This window comes from Electrona antarctica (assembly GCF_951216825.1).
Source record: "Electrona antarctica genome assembly, chromosome: 7".
Lineage (NCBI taxonomy): Eukaryota > Metazoa > Chordata > Actinopteri > Myctophiformes > Myctophidae > Electrona > Electrona antarctica.
The window spans coordinates 27,281,058-27,300,553 of NC_136812.1; the positions used below are offsets into that span (position 1 = coordinate 27,281,058).

The 19,496-nt window shown below is 42.6% G+C and overlaps 1 protein-coding gene across 1 annotated transcript in view; it reads right to left on the minus strand.

The window, feature by feature from the left end:
• Positions 1 to 2,141: 2,141 nt before the first annotated feature.
• The window catches only part of lepr (leptin receptor), a 37,485-nt gene continuing 20,130 nt past the window's right edge, over positions 2,142 to 19,496 (minus strand). Inside the window, exons 9-21 of the mRNA XM_079506921.1 lie at positions 16,242 to 16,402; positions 15,765 to 15,864; positions 15,258 to 15,357; positions 12,986 to 13,209; positions 12,198 to 12,352; positions 11,417 to 11,570; positions 10,874 to 10,956; positions 10,419 to 10,632; positions 8,021 to 8,218; positions 7,411 to 7,494; positions 6,810 to 6,903; positions 4,972 to 5,047; positions 2,142 to 4,782 (exon numbers count right to left, since the gene is read on the minus strand). Of these exons, the coding sequence (XP_079363047.1) occupies positions 3,946 to 4,782; positions 4,972 to 5,047; positions 6,810 to 6,903; positions 7,411 to 7,494; positions 8,021 to 8,218; positions 10,419 to 10,632; positions 10,874 to 10,956; positions 11,417 to 11,570; positions 12,198 to 12,352; positions 12,986 to 13,209; positions 15,258 to 15,357; positions 15,765 to 15,864; positions 16,242 to 16,402 (2,480 nt within the window). The 3' untranslated portion in view covers positions 2,142 to 3,945. The remainder of the gene's footprint in view (positions 4,783 to 4,971; positions 5,048 to 6,809; positions 6,904 to 7,410; positions 7,495 to 8,020; positions 8,219 to 10,418; positions 10,633 to 10,873; positions 10,957 to 11,416; positions 11,571 to 12,197; positions 12,353 to 12,985; positions 13,210 to 15,257; positions 15,358 to 15,764; positions 15,865 to 16,241; positions 16,403 to 19,496) is intronic.

Below are 19,496 nucleotides of genomic sequence, written 5' to 3' on the forward strand. Positions count from 1 at the left end.
GCTGTTCACAGACGGAAGGACGGACGGACACACACACGGACACACACACGGACACACGGACGGACGGACGGAGTGCAAAACATACTCTCTCCCCATGCCTTCGGCCTGGTGGAGACAATAATATTAACAATTTTAAAGTAAAAAAAAAAAGTAATCTATTTTCGGAAGTGTGTTCTAATATTAGTCTTCTATAGCCAGATGATATCATTATCCATTGTCTTCATTATAGGAAATGTAATGAGTGATTTTTTTTAGGGATGCTCCGATCATGTTTTATGGGGCCGATCCCGATCACCGATTGTTTTTCTCATGATCAGCCGATACCTGTACCTTGTACATATAGAGGCACATTTAAATATTTAGAAAATTATTATATGTCAAAACTGTTCCTGTGTGTGTGGGGAGGAAGGGGAGAATGTTTAGGCCTGTCACAAGATGCAAAATAATATTATACTATATCTGATTGACTTTTATACCACTTGGTGTAAAAGATCGGGTAAATTGCCGATCACAGATAGGGTAAATTGGCCGATTATCAGAGCAAATATTGAAAGATGAACCCTAACCCTAACCCAGGGGTATTCAACTAGATTAGGCCCCCCTGCCTACAGTAGATAGTAAATTGGCAGCAGCCATCACTGCCCTAACCCATAATAATATTTTAAATTGTGTTCACATGGATTTGAATACATAACAAGTCAGCTATGAGGTGGGGGAGAAAAACATAATATTTTTATAATTTGAGTATTTTGGGCTGAGTTAAATCACGGGTCAAATTTGACCCACTATCACCAAAAGTGTCTGCTGCTGGTTTCTAGAACAATGCAACAATGTCTCCAGCAGTGATTGCTGAAACAAAGAAGATATGCTCTTTTCTCCTGACAATACAGCATCACACTGTTATTATGGAAATACCAGTATGTATGGGAACCCAGCAAGCCAAATGATGTCATGATGATGTTATGATGACGTCCTCCGGTGACTCCAGTGACGTTCAGGACTAGGCCAGATCACAGCCCATATGGGGATGATCTTTACGTCATTTCCAGGACGTCTTCACCAGTTGAAATTATATAGCTTATTCTGGGCCAGATCTGACTAGTTATGACTTAAGCTGATCTGGCCATGATCTGACTCTTTCTGATTCATCCATTAATGTCCGTCTTAGTGAGCAGAATTGATGTTGGTTGAAATCAGGTGATATTCTGGGCCAGATCTGACTAGTCTTGGTTTGACTTGATTTGGCCCCAATCGAGACGTCACTAATTCGTCCAGGTCCTGACCGTGCTTGCTGGGAAGGAGAAGCTGGACCTAACTAACTACACTGCATCTACTCTCTACTGCCCCATCGGTGGGGCAAACGGTTCTCGAGTTACGTGGATTACAGACGTACACACGCAAGTAGTATATTTGGGCATGCCTGACAAAGAACTCCATATATGGGCATAAAAGGGACACAGATGGAGCTGACCTGTTCTATGGAGTCTATGCAGATGTCAGAACTTCATTGTGATGTCAGTTCTGGGTCAGGCATGCCCAAATATGAAGTGTTGTGATGTTCGGACAGGCCAGCTCCATATATGGTTCTGGACAACCGGCTATCCGATGGACTCGACACCGGGCACTGCACTCCCTGGGGGGGGGGGTCGAATTTGAAGTAGGTGGGGTGAACGGTTCTCGAGTTGCGTGCATTACAGACGTACTGTAGACACGTACAGACATACAGAGACGTTACGTGGTGCATTTATAGATACTGCACTAGTGTAAATTTACATGATGCCTTTTGACGTGTGGCATGTGCTCCATTGTCAATAAACCAGAACTATTCACCATAAATATTTTATTTTGACCATGAAAAATAGACGAGATCTCATACAATAACAACAATACTGTAAATATAAACCCTTCTTCCAGTTTTACAAAACTGTCCATCTTTTGTTCCACTGGTTTAAAGTGTACATTCTTCAGTCTTGTGAAGTACCATTCTAGAGTTTTCCATTGAAAATAGCAAACACTGAAAAATAGACACATTTCTCACGATATGTAACGTTTCAATTACAGTATAGCACAAAGAAAAAAAATAGACATCTGTATTTTTTTAAGGGGGGGGGGGGGGGGGGGGGGGGGGGGGGGTTGCGTTGTCGATGCTGATCTTTAACCAGTTCTCCTCCACAACAGTAAAGGTAAATTAGTGTTCAAAAAGCATCTCCCACTTCGTGAAATGATCCACAATACCAATCAGTCAGTCACGCCAATGGGACTGAAATTAATCCTTGCAGCTGCGCTAACTTCAAAGTCTAGTGTGCTCTGAGAAAGACAACATATCGTAGATTTTCTCTCACTCCATTTGTATCTTCTTTTTTTGAGGGCCTCCAAATTCATATGGCAGCCAGGCCTATGGACTTTTAATGCTGTTTAGAGCACTTTAAACAAACAATGGCAGCCAAGTCTATAGACGTTTGGAAGGGCGTGCTATCCCCTTCAACGTCTGGCTTTTGAAATTACATCATATGGCAGCCAAGTCTATGGACTTTTTTGAATGTTTGTTCAGAGCACTTTAACCCATTTAGGACTGAGGCCGATTTTTGCTATATACTGTAGATAGCAACAAGTACCCCAAAGGAGTTCCCGTCCACAACCATTACCAGGCACCCCTCACTTCACATGAGTGTGAGCGAAACCACTTCATGTGGCAGCCAAGTCTATGTACTTGTAATGTTTGTTTAGAACACTTTAAACAAACATTACCAGTAGGGATGTCCCGATCCGATCCCGATACCTCCATTTCTGTGTTAGCCGATACCAATACTGAATACCGATACCGGTGTTGTGATCTTATGTTGTTTTTATAGCTATCTAGCTATATATCTCGTGTTGTGTTTATATACTTCTTACTCATATGTGCACTTCGTATTGTGCAACTCGAAAGCAAACTCCACATGCCCCAACATTTTATTTACCTGCCATAGTGTCAACCCCATACCCCTGTGTCGGATCGGTGGTTAGACTGGCATATTCGCCGATACCGATATGACCCGATATGACAAATAAGGGCCGATACCGATACTGTTCCGATACCGATACAGTATCGGGACATCTCTAAGTACCAGGCGCCTCTCACTTTACATAAGTGTGATTTTTAAACTCTCCTTCACATTCAGTCTAGCATCAATCCATTTTCAGTATAAGCTGGAGAGGAGCAGTAGTGTATGGTAAACACAGCTGTACAGAATGTATCCACATTTAGCATAGGCCCAATTGGATTTTAAATTAGGTCCAATTTGGCTCGATTTCAGTCTAATGCTACTGGGATATGTAGGAGATTATACAATATACCCAACTTCCTTGGCAATGTACAGTATCCACATCCTCATCTATACATTATATCCACCGCATTGCCGTCCATCCGGGCTATGGGACCACACAACAACAACTACAGGTCCCATAGAACTACGGCATTGTCATCCATACGAACTATGGGAATGCAACGGCGACTGGTAAAAATTATAATGAACAACTTAAATGTGGTAAAAGTTGAAACTCCCTGCATAATGTTAATGGGCAATGGTCATATACCATTTCAGATCAATTGGTAAACCCACAGAGAAAAATGCATGAGGGCAGTTGTACGGATAGATGGACTGACAAGAGCTTTGTTCATTAATTTAAGGGTGACCACTGAAAAACAAAGTGTAGGCTAATCCTGCTACTATAGCACTGAGTAAAAATTGTGCATTTAAAGCTCAGTAAAGAAATCCAATTGAAAATTCCATTCTCTTATCTTACATTCAAGACACCATAGCAGCAATCAGTGAATAGCTAGAATTGTCGGCTGAGGTATTATACATGCTGCTGCATTATGCTTTATTATGCCTCATGAATCAGCATGAAAACCTGCCCGGCAACACGTTGGGATGGCACAACTTCTGTTTTCTTATGATGGACCTATAATTTGCCTGCAGCAGCTCTGAACTGGGGCAGGTACAATGGAGTAAAGCCATCCACTGATCCTGACCCCAGCGTGGTGGAGTCTGACTCCACAGGGCAGTCCTTTCTGCTTAAAGCTTCGTTTCTAAGGAGCACAATCTTGGCTTCCTCCTCCGCGTTCTCTCTCTCACTCTCCTCGCCCTCCTCTTCCTCTGTAGGATAGTCCATTCCTAGGTAATACAAGTCCTTCTCCTCTCTCATCCCTTCATCCTCCTCTTGCTCTGACGCTTCGGAAAACTCCTCCACAGAGTTATACGAGCGGGAGAGGCGCGGGTCGTCCGCCTCCCCACCCCGGGAACTCTCCAACTCCCACAGGCCTCCGCGGAAAGATCCAGAAATGTCAGAGTTGTTGGCGGAGAAGTTCCCCTCATCGCTGGAGCTGCTGCCGCTGCCATCCGTGTAGCTGTGGTGAGTGGCCTGCTGGTCTCGCTCCGGGTCGCACAGGAGCACAGTGGCATAGGTGACCGAGGACTGGGCGGAGCTTTCTGCAGTTTGAGTAAGGTGGTCTAGTTGGGTGCTGGTTGGCTGGAATCTGGCCACTGGGTCGACGGTAGGGTCTAAGAGGGAAACTTCAATCTGGATACCAACCCTGTCGTTTTCATTGGGCTGATCAAGCCCTGAAATCAACCTCGGTGCTGGGGAGAGAGCTGCCACTTGAGCCATGGCTGTGGTTGGAGCAAGGAGATCAATCTTTCCCACAATGATGGCTTCTGAAATATTCTCAGAGGGCGACAGCAGCAGTGGCCAGGCTGACACACCCTCGCGGAGGGGGAACAAGTGGTCAATGGTGTCACCCTGAAGGAAAGGAACTACATTTAAAATAAAATACATGAACATTGTTCAAAGGCTAATATGAATTTGCATATGCATTTTAAATAGCATTTTCTTTCCTCATTTTTGTCCAAGGTATACAATTCCTAATTCATTAAGATATTTGGGGACACCACCAGCTCATCATTCTCTATTATTGCTTTTGTGTCTCACCTTTTTGAAGTCCAGGCCTTTGGCCCACGAGCAGTTGTTCGGGTTTGGTACGTCCTTCCACACAAACTTCTTCATCCTATAGGAACAATAGCAGATTCCTCAGTATCCCTCTTTTGTATTCACAGTCTGTTCAAACACCCACATCAAAAAACAACACATAGCACATAATACCAAGACAATACAAAAACGATGGCTGAGGGGACAAAACTCCTACTAAAACGGACCTTTTCCATGGCAAGGTTCTGTATCTTTATCCAGATGGCATAGAATACTGAAGCATTTTCCTTCACAGAGGAACATAAAAGTTTTTCCAAATAAATTCTTGCTAAAGTTGTACAACCCACTCAGTTGTTGTGAAGTAATACCTGTGCATTTATTTAACAAAATACAGATGTATCTATTGTTTATATAGACTAAGACTATTCACATAGGGTCATAGGGCCATTGATTTCAATCTGTTGTTGCCACTGCAAGGTCAGGAGTCAGGACTGACTCATGTCTTGGCCATTTTTCATACAAAATAAAATCTTTGTATTTTTCCATTGGAAATAATAGTGTCTGTCTTTAATGGATCGGGTGGTGAAAAGAGATGCATTGCGGTCGAAATTATTTTAATTAGCCTAGGTGGGTGCGGGTAACAAACATTACTACAGTGCATCGGTATAAAAACAAGTTAATGTTACAATGGCATATTCACACAAGCGATGTGGTTGTGCAACTAGAAATGCATTGGAGGAGACATTGAAGAGAAGCAGGGAACCTTTTAGTCAGAAAGGTGCATGGACAATAGACATCACACCCCTGTCCTGCTCTGTAGCTGCTCCTTTTACACAGACATCGATTTGGTTCAATGTACAATTAACAATTTAGGCATTTTGCAGATGCTCTTAATCCAGAGAGATTTACATAAAGCAAGGAAAAAAACATGGAGCTCTGCTAATACATCAAATGCATAAAAATAGTCATCATAGCTACATAAGTTGAGCCTATGCATACGCCTGTAAGGTCGTCAAGGCTAGGGCAAGTGCTACGGGCTAAGATGGAGTCTGAAGAGGTGGGTTTTCAGACTACGGCGGAAGATTGGGAGTGAGTCTGCAGTTCTGATTGCAATGGGAAGTGCATTCCATAGTTTTGGAGCCAGAAGGGAGAAGAGTTTGGGACGTGTGGAGCGTTTAGGGAAGGTACTTCCAGCCTCCCTGCATCGGCTGATCTGAGCACACCGGGGGAGGGGGGGGGGGGTGTTATAGGGTCTGATCAGACTTGCAAGATATGGGGGTGCCATACCTTTTGTTTGCTTTGAAGGCTAGCATCAGAGTTTTGTACTCTGTGCGGGCGGGCAGCGACCATACGTTTCATACAGAACAGAGTACGGGCCGGAATAAAGGCATCCCTGCCCTGCTCTCATTTCTCTCTTATCTCACTGTTATCTATCAGCAAAGGTCAACAGTCATTACACCCTTGTTAACTGTTAAATGCCACACTTCAAATGTTGCATAATCAGGTTGTCCAGTCCCCTAAATTAGATTGTAATAAGCCACCCACATAGATTAACATCATTTATCACCTCTTGATGGCATCAGAGTAAAGAGTAGTCTTAGTAAACATTGCTATCATAGAATTAGCAAGATGAACCAGGCACAGTTTTAGAGGGTAGAGCCCAATGCAATCAATCTAGTTTTTACGGTCATTTTTAGTGGTGTGCTGTTGTGTGCACTTACAGTACAGTATTTATTTTTTAGGGTTGTGCAATGTTTGCGTTAGTGTCAATGAAATCCATTCAAAACCCACTGTGAAATCTGAATCAGTGTAATTGATGGTGAGGTGAGATGTGCTCTTACCGGTTTTGGGAGAGGATCAGAGTGACCAACAAAACAACAGAGAGGAAGGTGATTATCATCAGCAGCATGTAGGTGGCAGGGTTTCCTCTGCTGGCTACAAGACCAAAAGAGACCGCTTTACTGAAGGAATACTACCTCCAACACATGCACATTCGGTCACACATTTAATCAATATCAATATACTTCATTGACCGGGTTCCCCCAGGATCTGTGGAAAAACTACATCAAATCTCTTTGCTGAAATTAGCCGATCTACAAGCTAACAGTGCTTGTGATACGCTGTGAGCTTGTAAATGTGCTATTTTGGCTGAATATTCACCTATTATGACATTCCCAGAATAGGGATGCTAGGGATCAAGTGGTTAACACAACAGAAAGCGCACTCTCTGATGTTAACATAGTCATACCAAGTATTACCAACCTGATGAACCAAAAGAAAATGTATTTCTAAATGTACAAGAAACAATATAATATAGCCATTATCTACAGTAGGATCCAGAAATGGAATCAGAAGGAAACTTTAGCCAGTAATTATTTTCTGCAGTAGTTTGAAATACATGGATGAAAAAGGGCTTTGCTGCAATAAAGTGTTGAAGTTTACCCGTAGTGAACACTGGCTCCCCCTCTCCATCAGCAAACACTGGATGTAAAGTGAAACCGTACTCTTCTGAACCAAAGAAATCACCTGTGTGTAATGACAATACAGATTTGTCTTTAAATCATTTCAAAACGTTGTCTGTGAGTGGATACGGTAAAGTACAATTTGACTGGAAACATGGGGGACTCATGGAAGCCATAATAGTATTTGTTGTATGACAAATACCGAATATACTGTAATGTAGCTGAGCTACAATTAAGCTCACAGTATGTGTCAATAGGACGTGTTATGAGCTTGTAGAATAAGGATGCCAGACTGAAAGTGCTTAAATCCATTGCAACAATAAGAAGATGAGCTACTGTATGTACACGACACAAAATGGAACTCATTCTAAAAATAAATAAATAAAGCCCATTCATACATTTGGTTATTTCCAATTAGTGCTTGGACAAACATTTTAGACAAAAAAATGTTAGACAAAAATACAGGAAAAACTCAAAAGGACAAAATAAACACAAAAGCAAAAAGACAAAAAAGAAAAACAATCCTTCCTCCAAGCCCTCCCCCAGCTGCATTTTTGCCTGTCCATCTGAATGTAACGAGCCACACTTACCCCTTAGATACAGAGTACGGCCAGTGTAGGGCAGTCTGACCCAGCTCGGGCTGTTCTGCCTGTCAGTGTCCTGTAGCTTCAGGGCTGACCACTCGACCACCATGGCTATTGGCACAGAGCTGTTGTCCATTAAGCTCCAAGACAGAGATGCACAGGTACTGTTGACAATCATCACACAGAAAAATCGCACACAGTGGCCTGCAGAACACAAGGAGGGAAGATAATCGAACAGATTAGGTTGCATTAGATCTTTTATTTTACTATACAGTGAGCATACTCTACTGTATACAGCTACCTTATGTATAGAAAATGTGAATAGAATGATCCATGCACTTGACCTATTACTGTAACATTACTGGTGTCCAGTAATGGATGGCACTCACATGGTGCATTTGAAATATAACTGTGAAATTCAAAACAGTACCAAAGGGCTATTACAACCGGAGGTAATTTGTAGAGATCTGCACTTATTATTCTACAGCTTTGAAAAACAACTTCTGGGTTTTTTGTAGACATTTTGTAAATAGCCAATTCAATTATAATTCTTATTAGCTATTTAATGAAAATATGATTAAATTAATTAGACAAACTCAGTAAACAAACATCCCAGCAGTGTACCCACATGTAGTGCTGTTATTAGGATTATCCCTCTTGCTTTTTCAATTAGAGCGCTACAAACAAACTACTTCACCTAATGGATGGCTCTCCATTGTAGGGCTTTTTGAGTGGTGCAACCACTCCAAGGAACAGCAATGTCCGTGTTAACCTATGTGTTAACCTATGTGTGTGACTATGAGTACCAGTAGGGGCAAAAGTGGCGCTGTTGTGCCAGAAACAGAGAGAGAGAGATAGTGCTGCACTGTTGCCTGCTAATGAGAGAGAGGAGGGGGGGCAGGGGGAGAGGGGAGTTGCACCACTCAGTTCACACGGGTGTGATTTCTTAATAATAATAATAAACATACATGTACATATCCCCCCCTCCCCCCCATTCAAGGTCAGAACAAGAAAAATAAAACAACAAAGACAAACAGTACAAGACAGTAAAAGTAATTAGTAAACTAGTATTGAAAGTACTAATGCAATGTAGGGCTTTTAACTCCTACAGTATATACACACATTCGTATCATGCCTTAATGTGTAGTTGTCTCCACCAGGCCGAAGGCCAGTCTGTCCGTCTGTTACCAGCTAATCTCCGGCACCGTTAACCTGGTTGGTGCCACATTTTACACGCACACTCCCTGGATGCCAACGATGAACCTCTGCCCCAACGGCCTGTTATAGCGCCACCAGGAGGCTGACTTTTGAAAAAAATATATAATTACTTCTCCAGATTGGCTTTCAAAGTTTGCAGGATTGGCCCGTTTTGAACAAAAAGCCTCAAATCATGAACACAGCGTGCAATTTACGTGAAATCTTTCACAGACTTTCCTACTAGGCTGAGAAATATATCCCCCCCTTTTCACATTGGCCTGTCCACCAACAGGTGGATTTTTGCTAAACACATTTTTGGAACAAAATGCCTCGAATCATCCAATTGCCATCCAAGGCGTAAGAAAAGATGGCACCCTTTTCACATTGGCCTATTATAGCGCCACCAGGAGGCCACAACCTGACCTGGCCTGGTGGAGACCTGTGCCCCGAGGGGCACTTCATCTAGTTGTATTCTCGTTTCTCAGTGCCAAATGCCAGGAAAGCATAACCTCTCTATTATGTGCATATTTCACCACAGACTCCATTAAGCACTGTAGCACAAGGTTGCCGATAATAACGAATGACTAATGAAGGAAAAAAATTATATAGCTGCAACGCTGTGATTTAGAAAGCGGTTTAGTACCATCTCCAAATTGACTATTTCTCAGAAATAATTTTTTTGAGAGGACACTGACAGTGTCAGCTTGGAACTGCATGTACTATAACAGGTCTTGTCAGGCAAGATATACATTCTGTGGTGAAGCAGTCATCAGTGTTTCCCAAACATTTTCAGCTCGAGACCCAAAAGATTAATTTGGTGTCTCACCAGGAACCAAAAGTAAGAATTTCATTACATGAATTAATATTGTAGCTCAGTTTTATTGGGGGGGGTGCTGGAAAATCTTTATTTTTTCTATTTTTGAAAATCATAAAAAAAGGCAATATAAGAAAAGTATATTTACTCACAAACCATAAAGTGGTTTGTGAAACACTGGGCTAGATATGCCAGACTTTATTTTTTAATGTCACTGGTTTGTAATTGTCTTGTTTACAGTCATGTCTTTATTATGTTATTTTATTATCTGTGTGGACCTCAGGACAATTAGCTGATCAGCAAATGGAGATCCAAATAAACTCTACTCAATCAACCCAATTCATCGTGTGGAGGAGGAGTGCCTATAGTTGCATAAATAAATAAATAACTCACGTTTTGGCTGTCTGTTCAGAGTCATCTTGATGTTGCTCTCCGAGCTCCCCAGGCTGTTGTAGGCCTTCACAGTCACAGTTTGTACCTCCTGGCTCCACTCAAAGCTGTAGGAGGCCACCTGCTCTATCTGCTCACTGGTCACATTTCCACCGGAGTCCTGGTGCTCAACTACAAGTCCATTGACACAATAGGAGTGTTCACCTATGGGGGGATGCTGAAGAGGAAGACCTTTGAGTTATACATTTTTTAAATTGGGAAAACATATTATTATTATTATTTTTTAACCCATTTAGGACGGGAACCCCTTTTGGGGTTTTTACCTTTCAAGACGAGAACCCATTTTTGTTTTTCAGAAACTATAGGTCAGGATTTAGAAGGCGTTTTAGAATCGTCCGCAGTCCTAAATGGGTTAAGGATATTACCGCCGTTTTAATTCAAATAATTCCCTCGTCTACCTTGAAGAGTAGAGTGACGTTGGTTTGGTTTCTGTATGGAACATCCACAAGAATTCTCCAGAAGTCAGGACCGTGCTCAGGAGCTGAAAACATGCAGTATAATATTATGTCATAATAGCATATTATATAATTTCATATTATCCTCCTACACATACACACTATTTACCTTATGTGACCCGTTATGTTAAGAGACGGTGATGAGATAATGAGAGATAATGTATTAATCCTGATGTTGTGTGGTGTGTGTGTGTGTGTGTGTGTGTGTGTGTGTGTGTGACACACACATGTTCGCTCGAAAATTCCTGCCGAAGTTCGAGTCCTAAAAAAAGGACTAGGGTACAGCCTTAGTGTGTGTGTGTGTGTGTGTGTGTGTGTGTCTGTGTGTGTGTGTGTGTGCGTGTGTGTGTGCGCGCAAGTGCAAGTGCGTGCATGCGTGTAGTATACATGTCACAGTGGTTGTGAGTGCATCTGTGCACCGGCATCTGAAAGCTGTGCATGGGTTAGTGAAACTGCCACAGCAGAGGGCCGTTTGTGTCAGCCTACCTCTGCGATTCTGGGGAATGGAGTAGACGGATTCCGTCCAGCCACTCCAGTGGACTGTGCTGCTAGCGGACATGCAGCGGACCTGCACCACATATACCCTGCACATGTCTGGAACCGCCACGTCTGACTGATTAACACGCGTTGGACTCTGGATCTGCAAGCGGCACATGTTGTTTTCTCAGAACTTCATGATGTATAATGTAGAAATGACCACTTCACTGTATTACCCATTTCCTCAATCAATTCATCCAATTCAGCTTCTAAAATGAGAAATAACTCTGAGCAGAATGATTCAAGAGAAAGTTTCCGAGAATGTTTTTCAATTTCCACAAAACCTAAAGTTACAATCCAACAATGGCACTTCAAACTCATACTGAACCTGCTAAGGTCAGGCTGAACATTAGATGCCAAATTTAATAGGAACGATGTGGATAGTCATTTCGCAGGACCAGCTGGGTACATGTACTGTCTACTTGTTGTCTACTTGTCTACTGTCGTTTGTTTGCTTCCATTTGGAAGGCTCATTAATTAAAAAGAATTGCTTCTTAGTATTTCATTAGCTGTTTGGACAGTTTCAGGGAAGGAGAGCAAACTGTGTCTGTGACAGACGTCATGCCTCGCATTGCAGGTTGGTGAATTAACTCTTCAACAGCTCTTAATCTCTACCATGTTGGCAAGTTACAGAATCCATCGCATATTTGTAGATACAGTATACATGACATTCATAGCACAATCTGGCAGTGGCGGTGCACGTTAACAGTCTAATAAAAAGCTGCTATACCTTCCACTCTGGCTGAGCCCTCACAGTGGAGGGGGAGTGATACCGGAACTGGCACTGGACACCTTCCACGGGCAGAGATGGAGGCTTCCATGTAACCAAGAGTGTCCCATTAGCCTGCGTCACTGCCGTCGCATTACTTGGAATGTGAGGTTTCACTGCAGGGGAGACAGGATGGGAGTTGAGTGGTGACCAAACTCGCCATAGCACAAGAACTGGTAGAACTGCTATGTGCCTTAAAACTAACATGGAACTCTGAATAGAATAGTCCCCTTTGGTGCTGTAAGATAAGTAAGTATATTGGCGGTTTATGTGTAAAGGACTTTGTCCTTTCTCAATAGGAATTAGGAATGTGCTTGGATTTCGCCCATCTTTTTATTGTGAGCAGACTACTTATTCACCACCTGGATAGGAGTTGTCACCATGTGAACTCTAAACGGGGAGCATTCCGAAAATCTTTGTTTTTTGAACAGAATGTGGATATTGGACTTGTCTTGAAACAAAGACATTTTGTTTGCTGGTTTATTTTTTATTCTGCTGAGTGATTCAGCAGATCTGATGAAAGCATCCACATCATTGAGTATTTCTGCCTACTTCCATCTCTTTCTCACACACACAGACAACATCTGTGTGTGTGTGTGTGTGTGTGTGTGTGTGTGTGCATGTGTGCATGTGTGTGTGTGTGTGTGCATGTGTGCGTGCGTGCGTGCGTGCGTGCGTGCGTGCGTGCGTGCGTGCGTGCGTGCGTGCGTGCGTGCGTGTGTGCGTGTGTGTGTGCGTTCGCTCCTCACCTTGGTCTGTGGGTAAGACATAGATGGGTCTGGACCTGACGGGGCCCAGAGTAGAGTTCAGCTCCAGCCACACCTTATAGCAGTTCATCCTCAGAGGCTGAATGGTGCAGCTCCGTACCCTCTCGCCCAGCCTGCCAGGATAGCACACAGACTCACCCTTTTCTCCCACTTCCTCCCCGGCTCTCTCCCTCTCCTCCATTACATCACATGGCAGGTCGGCCCACCTGTAATGGAAGCGGAATGTGGAAGTGAATGAACGTAGAGTAAACTTAGGACTGAGGCAAGCTGGTGACTCAGTACTGTGAGGTACAGGACACACCCTTTCCTTGCAATGCTGTTGCAGGGTTTGGATGCAGTTCAAAACCCCTTGGCACATGCAGTCGTCCTATTAACCGCACGCGCGCGCACACGCGCACACACACACACACACACACACACACACGCGCGCACACGCACACACACACACACACACACACACACACACACACACACACACACACACACACACACACACACACACACACACACACACACACACACACACACACACACTAATGGGGGATGAGGAGGATGGATGAGAACAGTACACTACTGTCCCAAATTCCTCTGGGGTAGACATGAGTACACACACACAAAAATGCTGTCTGTTCAGTGGTTCTTATGAGAAAGAACAAAGAACCTGATCAGTCCCTGTATGGTTCTTTAGACGTTCTGTACTGGTTCTTCAGCTTAGATTAGGCACCCCTAATGTTTCTATATACTGTACAGTACCATCATTTTACAGGTGTTACACAGAACCTTGAAGATAGGTGGTGTATAGCACCAAATATGGTGTGTCGGTCATGAACAAATGGCTCAAATGAACCAGTTGTTTTTGGTGAACAAAATTAACTAGGTCTCTTCAGTGAAAGATCTGTCAGTCCGTTCAGTTGCAAATGCGATGCGGTGACTGACTGAGAACGAAAAGGGGAAGGGGTTAACGGTAACTCTGAATGAAGTGCTGTGACCAACCTACAGTACCTCCACCCCCACCCACCCCTGCTTCTCGAAAGTGGTGAACAATCGAGAACGCAATGAATTAATCTGTATACTGAAAGACCCTGAATGATCCGGTTTACTGAAACTAACGATAGTTCCCATCACTAGCACCAAAAGAGGTTCCCCCATGATTACGAGCACTAACATCATCTCATTAAGCAACCACCTGGGAATCAGAAGGTTCTCGGTCAAAGTGTCCTTGAGAAAAACACTCGAATCCTAATTGCTCCCGACGAGCAGGATGGTGCCTCCGGTTGTCTTTGCCATCGTGAGTCAATGTGTGTGAATAGGTAAATGTGAGGCATATTTAAAGATGGAGTGCCGTGAGTTTTGTATTTTTTCTAGTTTTTGTGTTTATGACAGTACTTCATTAGACCCCTTGGTGTGGTTATGTGCAATGATGTCTTCCCTTTGTATTTAGGGTTTCTTCCTGGAGGCTGAAACCTTGACAGTCAAACGTGCCTAAAATGTGAAGCGTTTGAGTTGTTGGAAGACTAGATAAGAAACCATTTACCATTCATACCTTTCCTGCCTTCCCTATAGGAGCTCAGGTCAGTACTTGTCTGCTTAAAATATACTGTAGGTTTGCCTGAGGGGAGGTTTGATATCCCTAGTACTGTAAGTAAAACATATTTTTGCCTTTAAATTATTTTAAAGTGGAATGAAGCTGATACAGTATGCACATCACTTGTTGGGGTGCTGGGTTAAAACCTGACCTGACTCACATTCTCCAATACATTTTAATGATAAAGAAAATAAGTCCGCTCAGACAGCTGTATGCTCTGAATCATTTTTATTCAGAGCATACAACTGTGTGTCTGGATGTGCATAATAAATAATAAATAGTTTGAATTTGTAGTACATTTCGAGCATGGGCTCTTCAAATCAATACTTTTCCCTTTTCTCTCCTCTCCATATCGCTGCAGTGATTCAGTAACTGAAAAACACCAGTGAAACTCTTGCTTTAACGCCTATCTCCCAATGGCGCTGCCAAAATGTATGAGCTTGTGAGTGTGCACTGTGCAGTCTCTATTCCTTTTCCAAATATAAAGTGGCAACATCACTTATTACGTATTTGTGTGAAAACAAAACAACAAACCCTGTCACCTACAGGTGACACAGCCCTAAACCTAGCCCTATCGCTACCCCTAATTCTAACCCTAATTATAAGTTCACACGGGCAGACGCAAAGATGTACAGACAGTACAGTTGTGTGAGTTTGAACTGTCTTTACCTGGATCGGAAAGTGAGCTTAGTCCACTGTGTGGTTTCCCAGCTGCAGGTCATAGCATCAATGTCACCAGTGGTCTGACAGCTGATATCAATGGCTGCACCTGAGACGCAGAGGGAGAGACACCCTGTTGGCAAGAAAGCTAAGCAGCGGCAGCAGCAACATGTGGTGTCCCAGTTGACTTCCTTAGAAAAACATTTGTGCTCCGCTAGAACTAGATATTCATTTATTGATCTTAGTATCTATGCATGATATGGATCAATATGACGCAATTCATTACAAGATATCATACACGTGACTGACATACAATAATCATCTGACTGCACTAAATGAATACCATAATATAAGCGTTGTGAGCTTGTAGATGGGCTTGTGTAGACTGTAGACCGCTACTTTTGAAAGTGCATTTATTTACGAAAAACGTTGTATATCATTCATTCCTGCTTCATCAGCACTCACAGTCACACACTTACATAGATCAGGCTGTAAGGGATGTTCCATTCCACTCACCTTCTACATAGATCAGGCTGTAAGGGATGTTCCATTCCTGGGTGCACTGCAGGAGATCATACATCCTCCTCTCTGATGGACGCACGGTGACCTGGCTCACCTGGGTGATTGGACAGGGATTACTCCAGATGAGTGCTGCATTTGCACTGCATTTGCTTGGGGTTAATGGGACAGAATCCATGTCTCTGCTTTTGATCTCCCCCACCACGCTCATTAATTTGTATTGCCGGCGGGTCTTGTTTTGTCCTTGCTGAATTAATAAGCATTTCATTTTGTGGTCTAAATAAATCTGGTACTGTGGGGTCTGGTACTGTGATACACATTAAACATGACATCCCTGTTTTGGGATAACTTTAAAAAGACAAAAATAAATAGCAGAAGGTCACAACAGGTCGCAACTCGCTAAGCTTGTAGATCTGCTATTCTTTTCACCATTTGCTAATGTTGCTAAAGAAAATAAGTCGTTACTGTATTTACCCGTCGGTTGAGCAGACTAGACTGGTTGTGGGGAAGCTGATGATTGAAGTTGAGAATCCACACAGCCATGTTGGCGTTGGTGCCAAGGTCGTTGAAGACACAATACACTGTCACATTCTCCCCTGCCTTCACCACCACCTTCTCTGGGATGTAGCTCACAGCTGAGGAAAAAAATAAACATTCTTATCTTTACCATTTAAGTAAACACTGTACATAGGGCAACCGCTAGAGGGGACTGCGAAGTGCCGAACTGGCAAACCGCTTTCGGTAAAAACATCCTTTCAGTTCAGGGCTGTTCAATCTGGAATGACCTACCTCTGACAATAAGAGATTGTCCGTCATTTCCATCCTTTAAGTACAATCTAAAAAAAAATGGTTAACCAAACCTGTGACCATGTATAGTCTAATTATAGTCTAGTGCACCTTGACAGCGTAATGAGCGTATCCTATATTACTTGAAAGCATATAATCCATATAACGCTAAACGCTAAATTATATAGATGCACTTTACACCTTTGTACTTTCCTTGTGTATGTATGTTTTTAATGCTTTGTTTACAAATGTAAGGTACTGTTTGCTTGTTTTTATGTGGGGACTGCGGATGAGAATTAGCATTTTTGCTAAATCCGGTGTATTTACATTGCATTTATGTAATGTCCATTAATATGCACTGTCCCATCTAAATAAACAAATAAAGTAAAGTAAAGTAAAAGGTATAGCCAACTACTTTACATAATTGACATACACAGGCTCTGTAGGCGTTTTTCTCGGATTGCTTCATACCGAGAACTGAGAAACCGCATGTTGAAAAGTGAGTGGGTGAAAGTGAGTGGGTGTTAGGTTAAACAATGTTGATCCAGATGAAAGAATAATACTTCATTATCCTACAGAGCTGTTACCGCAACCTCAGCTATCAAGGTATGGTAGTACATTCTGGTGTCTTGGTTTGTTTAAGAATCTATGTGTGTAAGGTGTGGCGGCCCGTCTATCAGCATGTCTGTCTGACATGTCTGACATGCTTACTTGCGTTCAGTTTAAGGCAGGTAGATGATGAGTTCATGGTCTTCAACTGGGCTGTGTGCCCTTTTGGTTTAGTTGGCTGTTTCTCACCAATAGTTCTATCTCACAATTGATCACTCATCCAATGCCTGACTTACTGACTTTATGCACATCATTCAATAGTTTATTTTCTTATAATTATATAATCTACACTAAACTATTCGTTACTGTGTGGACTTCCATCTTGTTTCAACCTTTAACAAGTCGTAACAACTGTGAACATACTTAGTGTGGTGTAAATCTTAGATTAGAACCGGTTTTGGTCAGGGCAGGAATTTCACGGCGGCCACGGCGGCCATGGCCGTCGTTGCCCCTCTCTTTGGCCTTGCGCGTCGCTCGCTTAATAATCATTCATTTCTGTATCAATGCGGACATAACGTGGTAAATGTTCATAAGCACACAATTGTACAAAATGCTTTTCACACTTGACTTATCTCCAGAGTCCTCAGTCCTGCAGCCCCACAATGCCATATGCCAGTCTAGCCTTAAAATCTACATTTATATGTTATTCAATATATTACTTTAGCACAAAATATAGGCTTTTCTAAACCAAGCCCTCATTCAAAAGTTATGTAAGTAATTAAGTAAATGTTATTTATAAAGCACCTTTTGAAACAAAGTTAGAAGGTGCTGAACAATTTGCACAGTATAAACAATAGAAGAAAATTAAAAACAAGGAACATATCACACAGTTGTGACTATAGCAGAAGAAAAACAAACAAGGCAGAACAGAAACATAGGGCTATAAAAATGAATGTAGCCTATTTAAGAAGAACTATTCTGAACCAATGTTCGCCTTTAAATTAAAAAAAATGTAATCATCCTTAACCTTTAAGCTAAAATAATGATGACCGGGGACTTAAAATCATTGTTTTAATTGATGGCCTTCATGCCCTGGCACTTGGCCTTGTGCCCTCAAAAAGTTGACCACACTAAAGGCCAAGTGGCCTTGCCCCTAAAAGGATGAAATTCCAGGCCTGGTTTTGGTACACTAGACCAAGTTTTGAGGCACGGCCCAGTTGATTGGGGTTGGTTTATGTTTGGTTGGCATTTGTTTGGGTTTACAACAGATTGGAGGAGTGATTTTTGCTGGGTACACTGGGACAGGGAGTTACCAATCATCCAACAATGATGATGTTTTTTAGTGCTTTTCCCATGTGATGTACAATCGTGGGTATGATTACGGCCAAGTGGTTTAGCCAACTTGGCAGAAACTATGCTTCCTCATCAGGGGGACTCGTTGATTTGTTGTTTTTTGGGTGGTTTCATATTTTTGTATGTATTCCGCGTGGTTAGTAGCAGTACCAGCCATAGAATTGGCTTGGGCCTTTAAGGGCACAGTCACACAACGCTTCCACATTGGTGAACTTTGACCGGGTATCAACCAATAGGAAAGAAGTACCGTACCGTGGTTTGACCTCACGTGGCAGGTATTTCGGCTTGTAGGTTTACTTCAGTGAGCCAACCACACCAACATAAGTCAAACAAACTACACACCAGAAAACCGGCAGTGCCCACGACCCACAAGATAACATGGGATATTGACACGTCTGATGCCACGACATGTGTGACTGGTTGAGTGGTTCTCAACCACTGCTGGACCCCCTCAAGGGCCTTTGACCTTCCATAGTCCATCCTGATTGGCGAATTCCGAACATTGCTGACCCACATTGCCCCATTACCTGACCTGGCGGAGACCTGTGCTAGGAGCACGTTTTCCTCATCATACATTTCTATCTCACCATAATTGCTCACGCCAACACTCTCCCTCCTTACACTGACTTACTGACGCCACATATCATTCAAGAGCTGGTTATTTATTTTGTTTATTTCTAATAACGTCTGGACAGAACTATTCTTTACTAGACTATCCTCTTAATTGCAACTCTTAATGAGCACTCATAACACAGGCATGTGTTATGAGTCTGTCCGTGCTATCACTGGGAAGCTCACCTCCATCAAATGAGTCAAAATCAACCCCCACCTCAGTGTGTGCGTTGCTGTGTCTCACCTCATTAAATTCTTAACCTCTGAAACAATTACTCATCATGAGAAACATACACAAATGTATCAGCTTGCTCCACCACAATGACTCAAACGGACTACAGTAGACTCTGGGAGTTACTTGGTGCAGATCCAAATAATAGAAAACCACATGCACATGTGACAGCACACCAAATCAAGGTAAGATGCCAG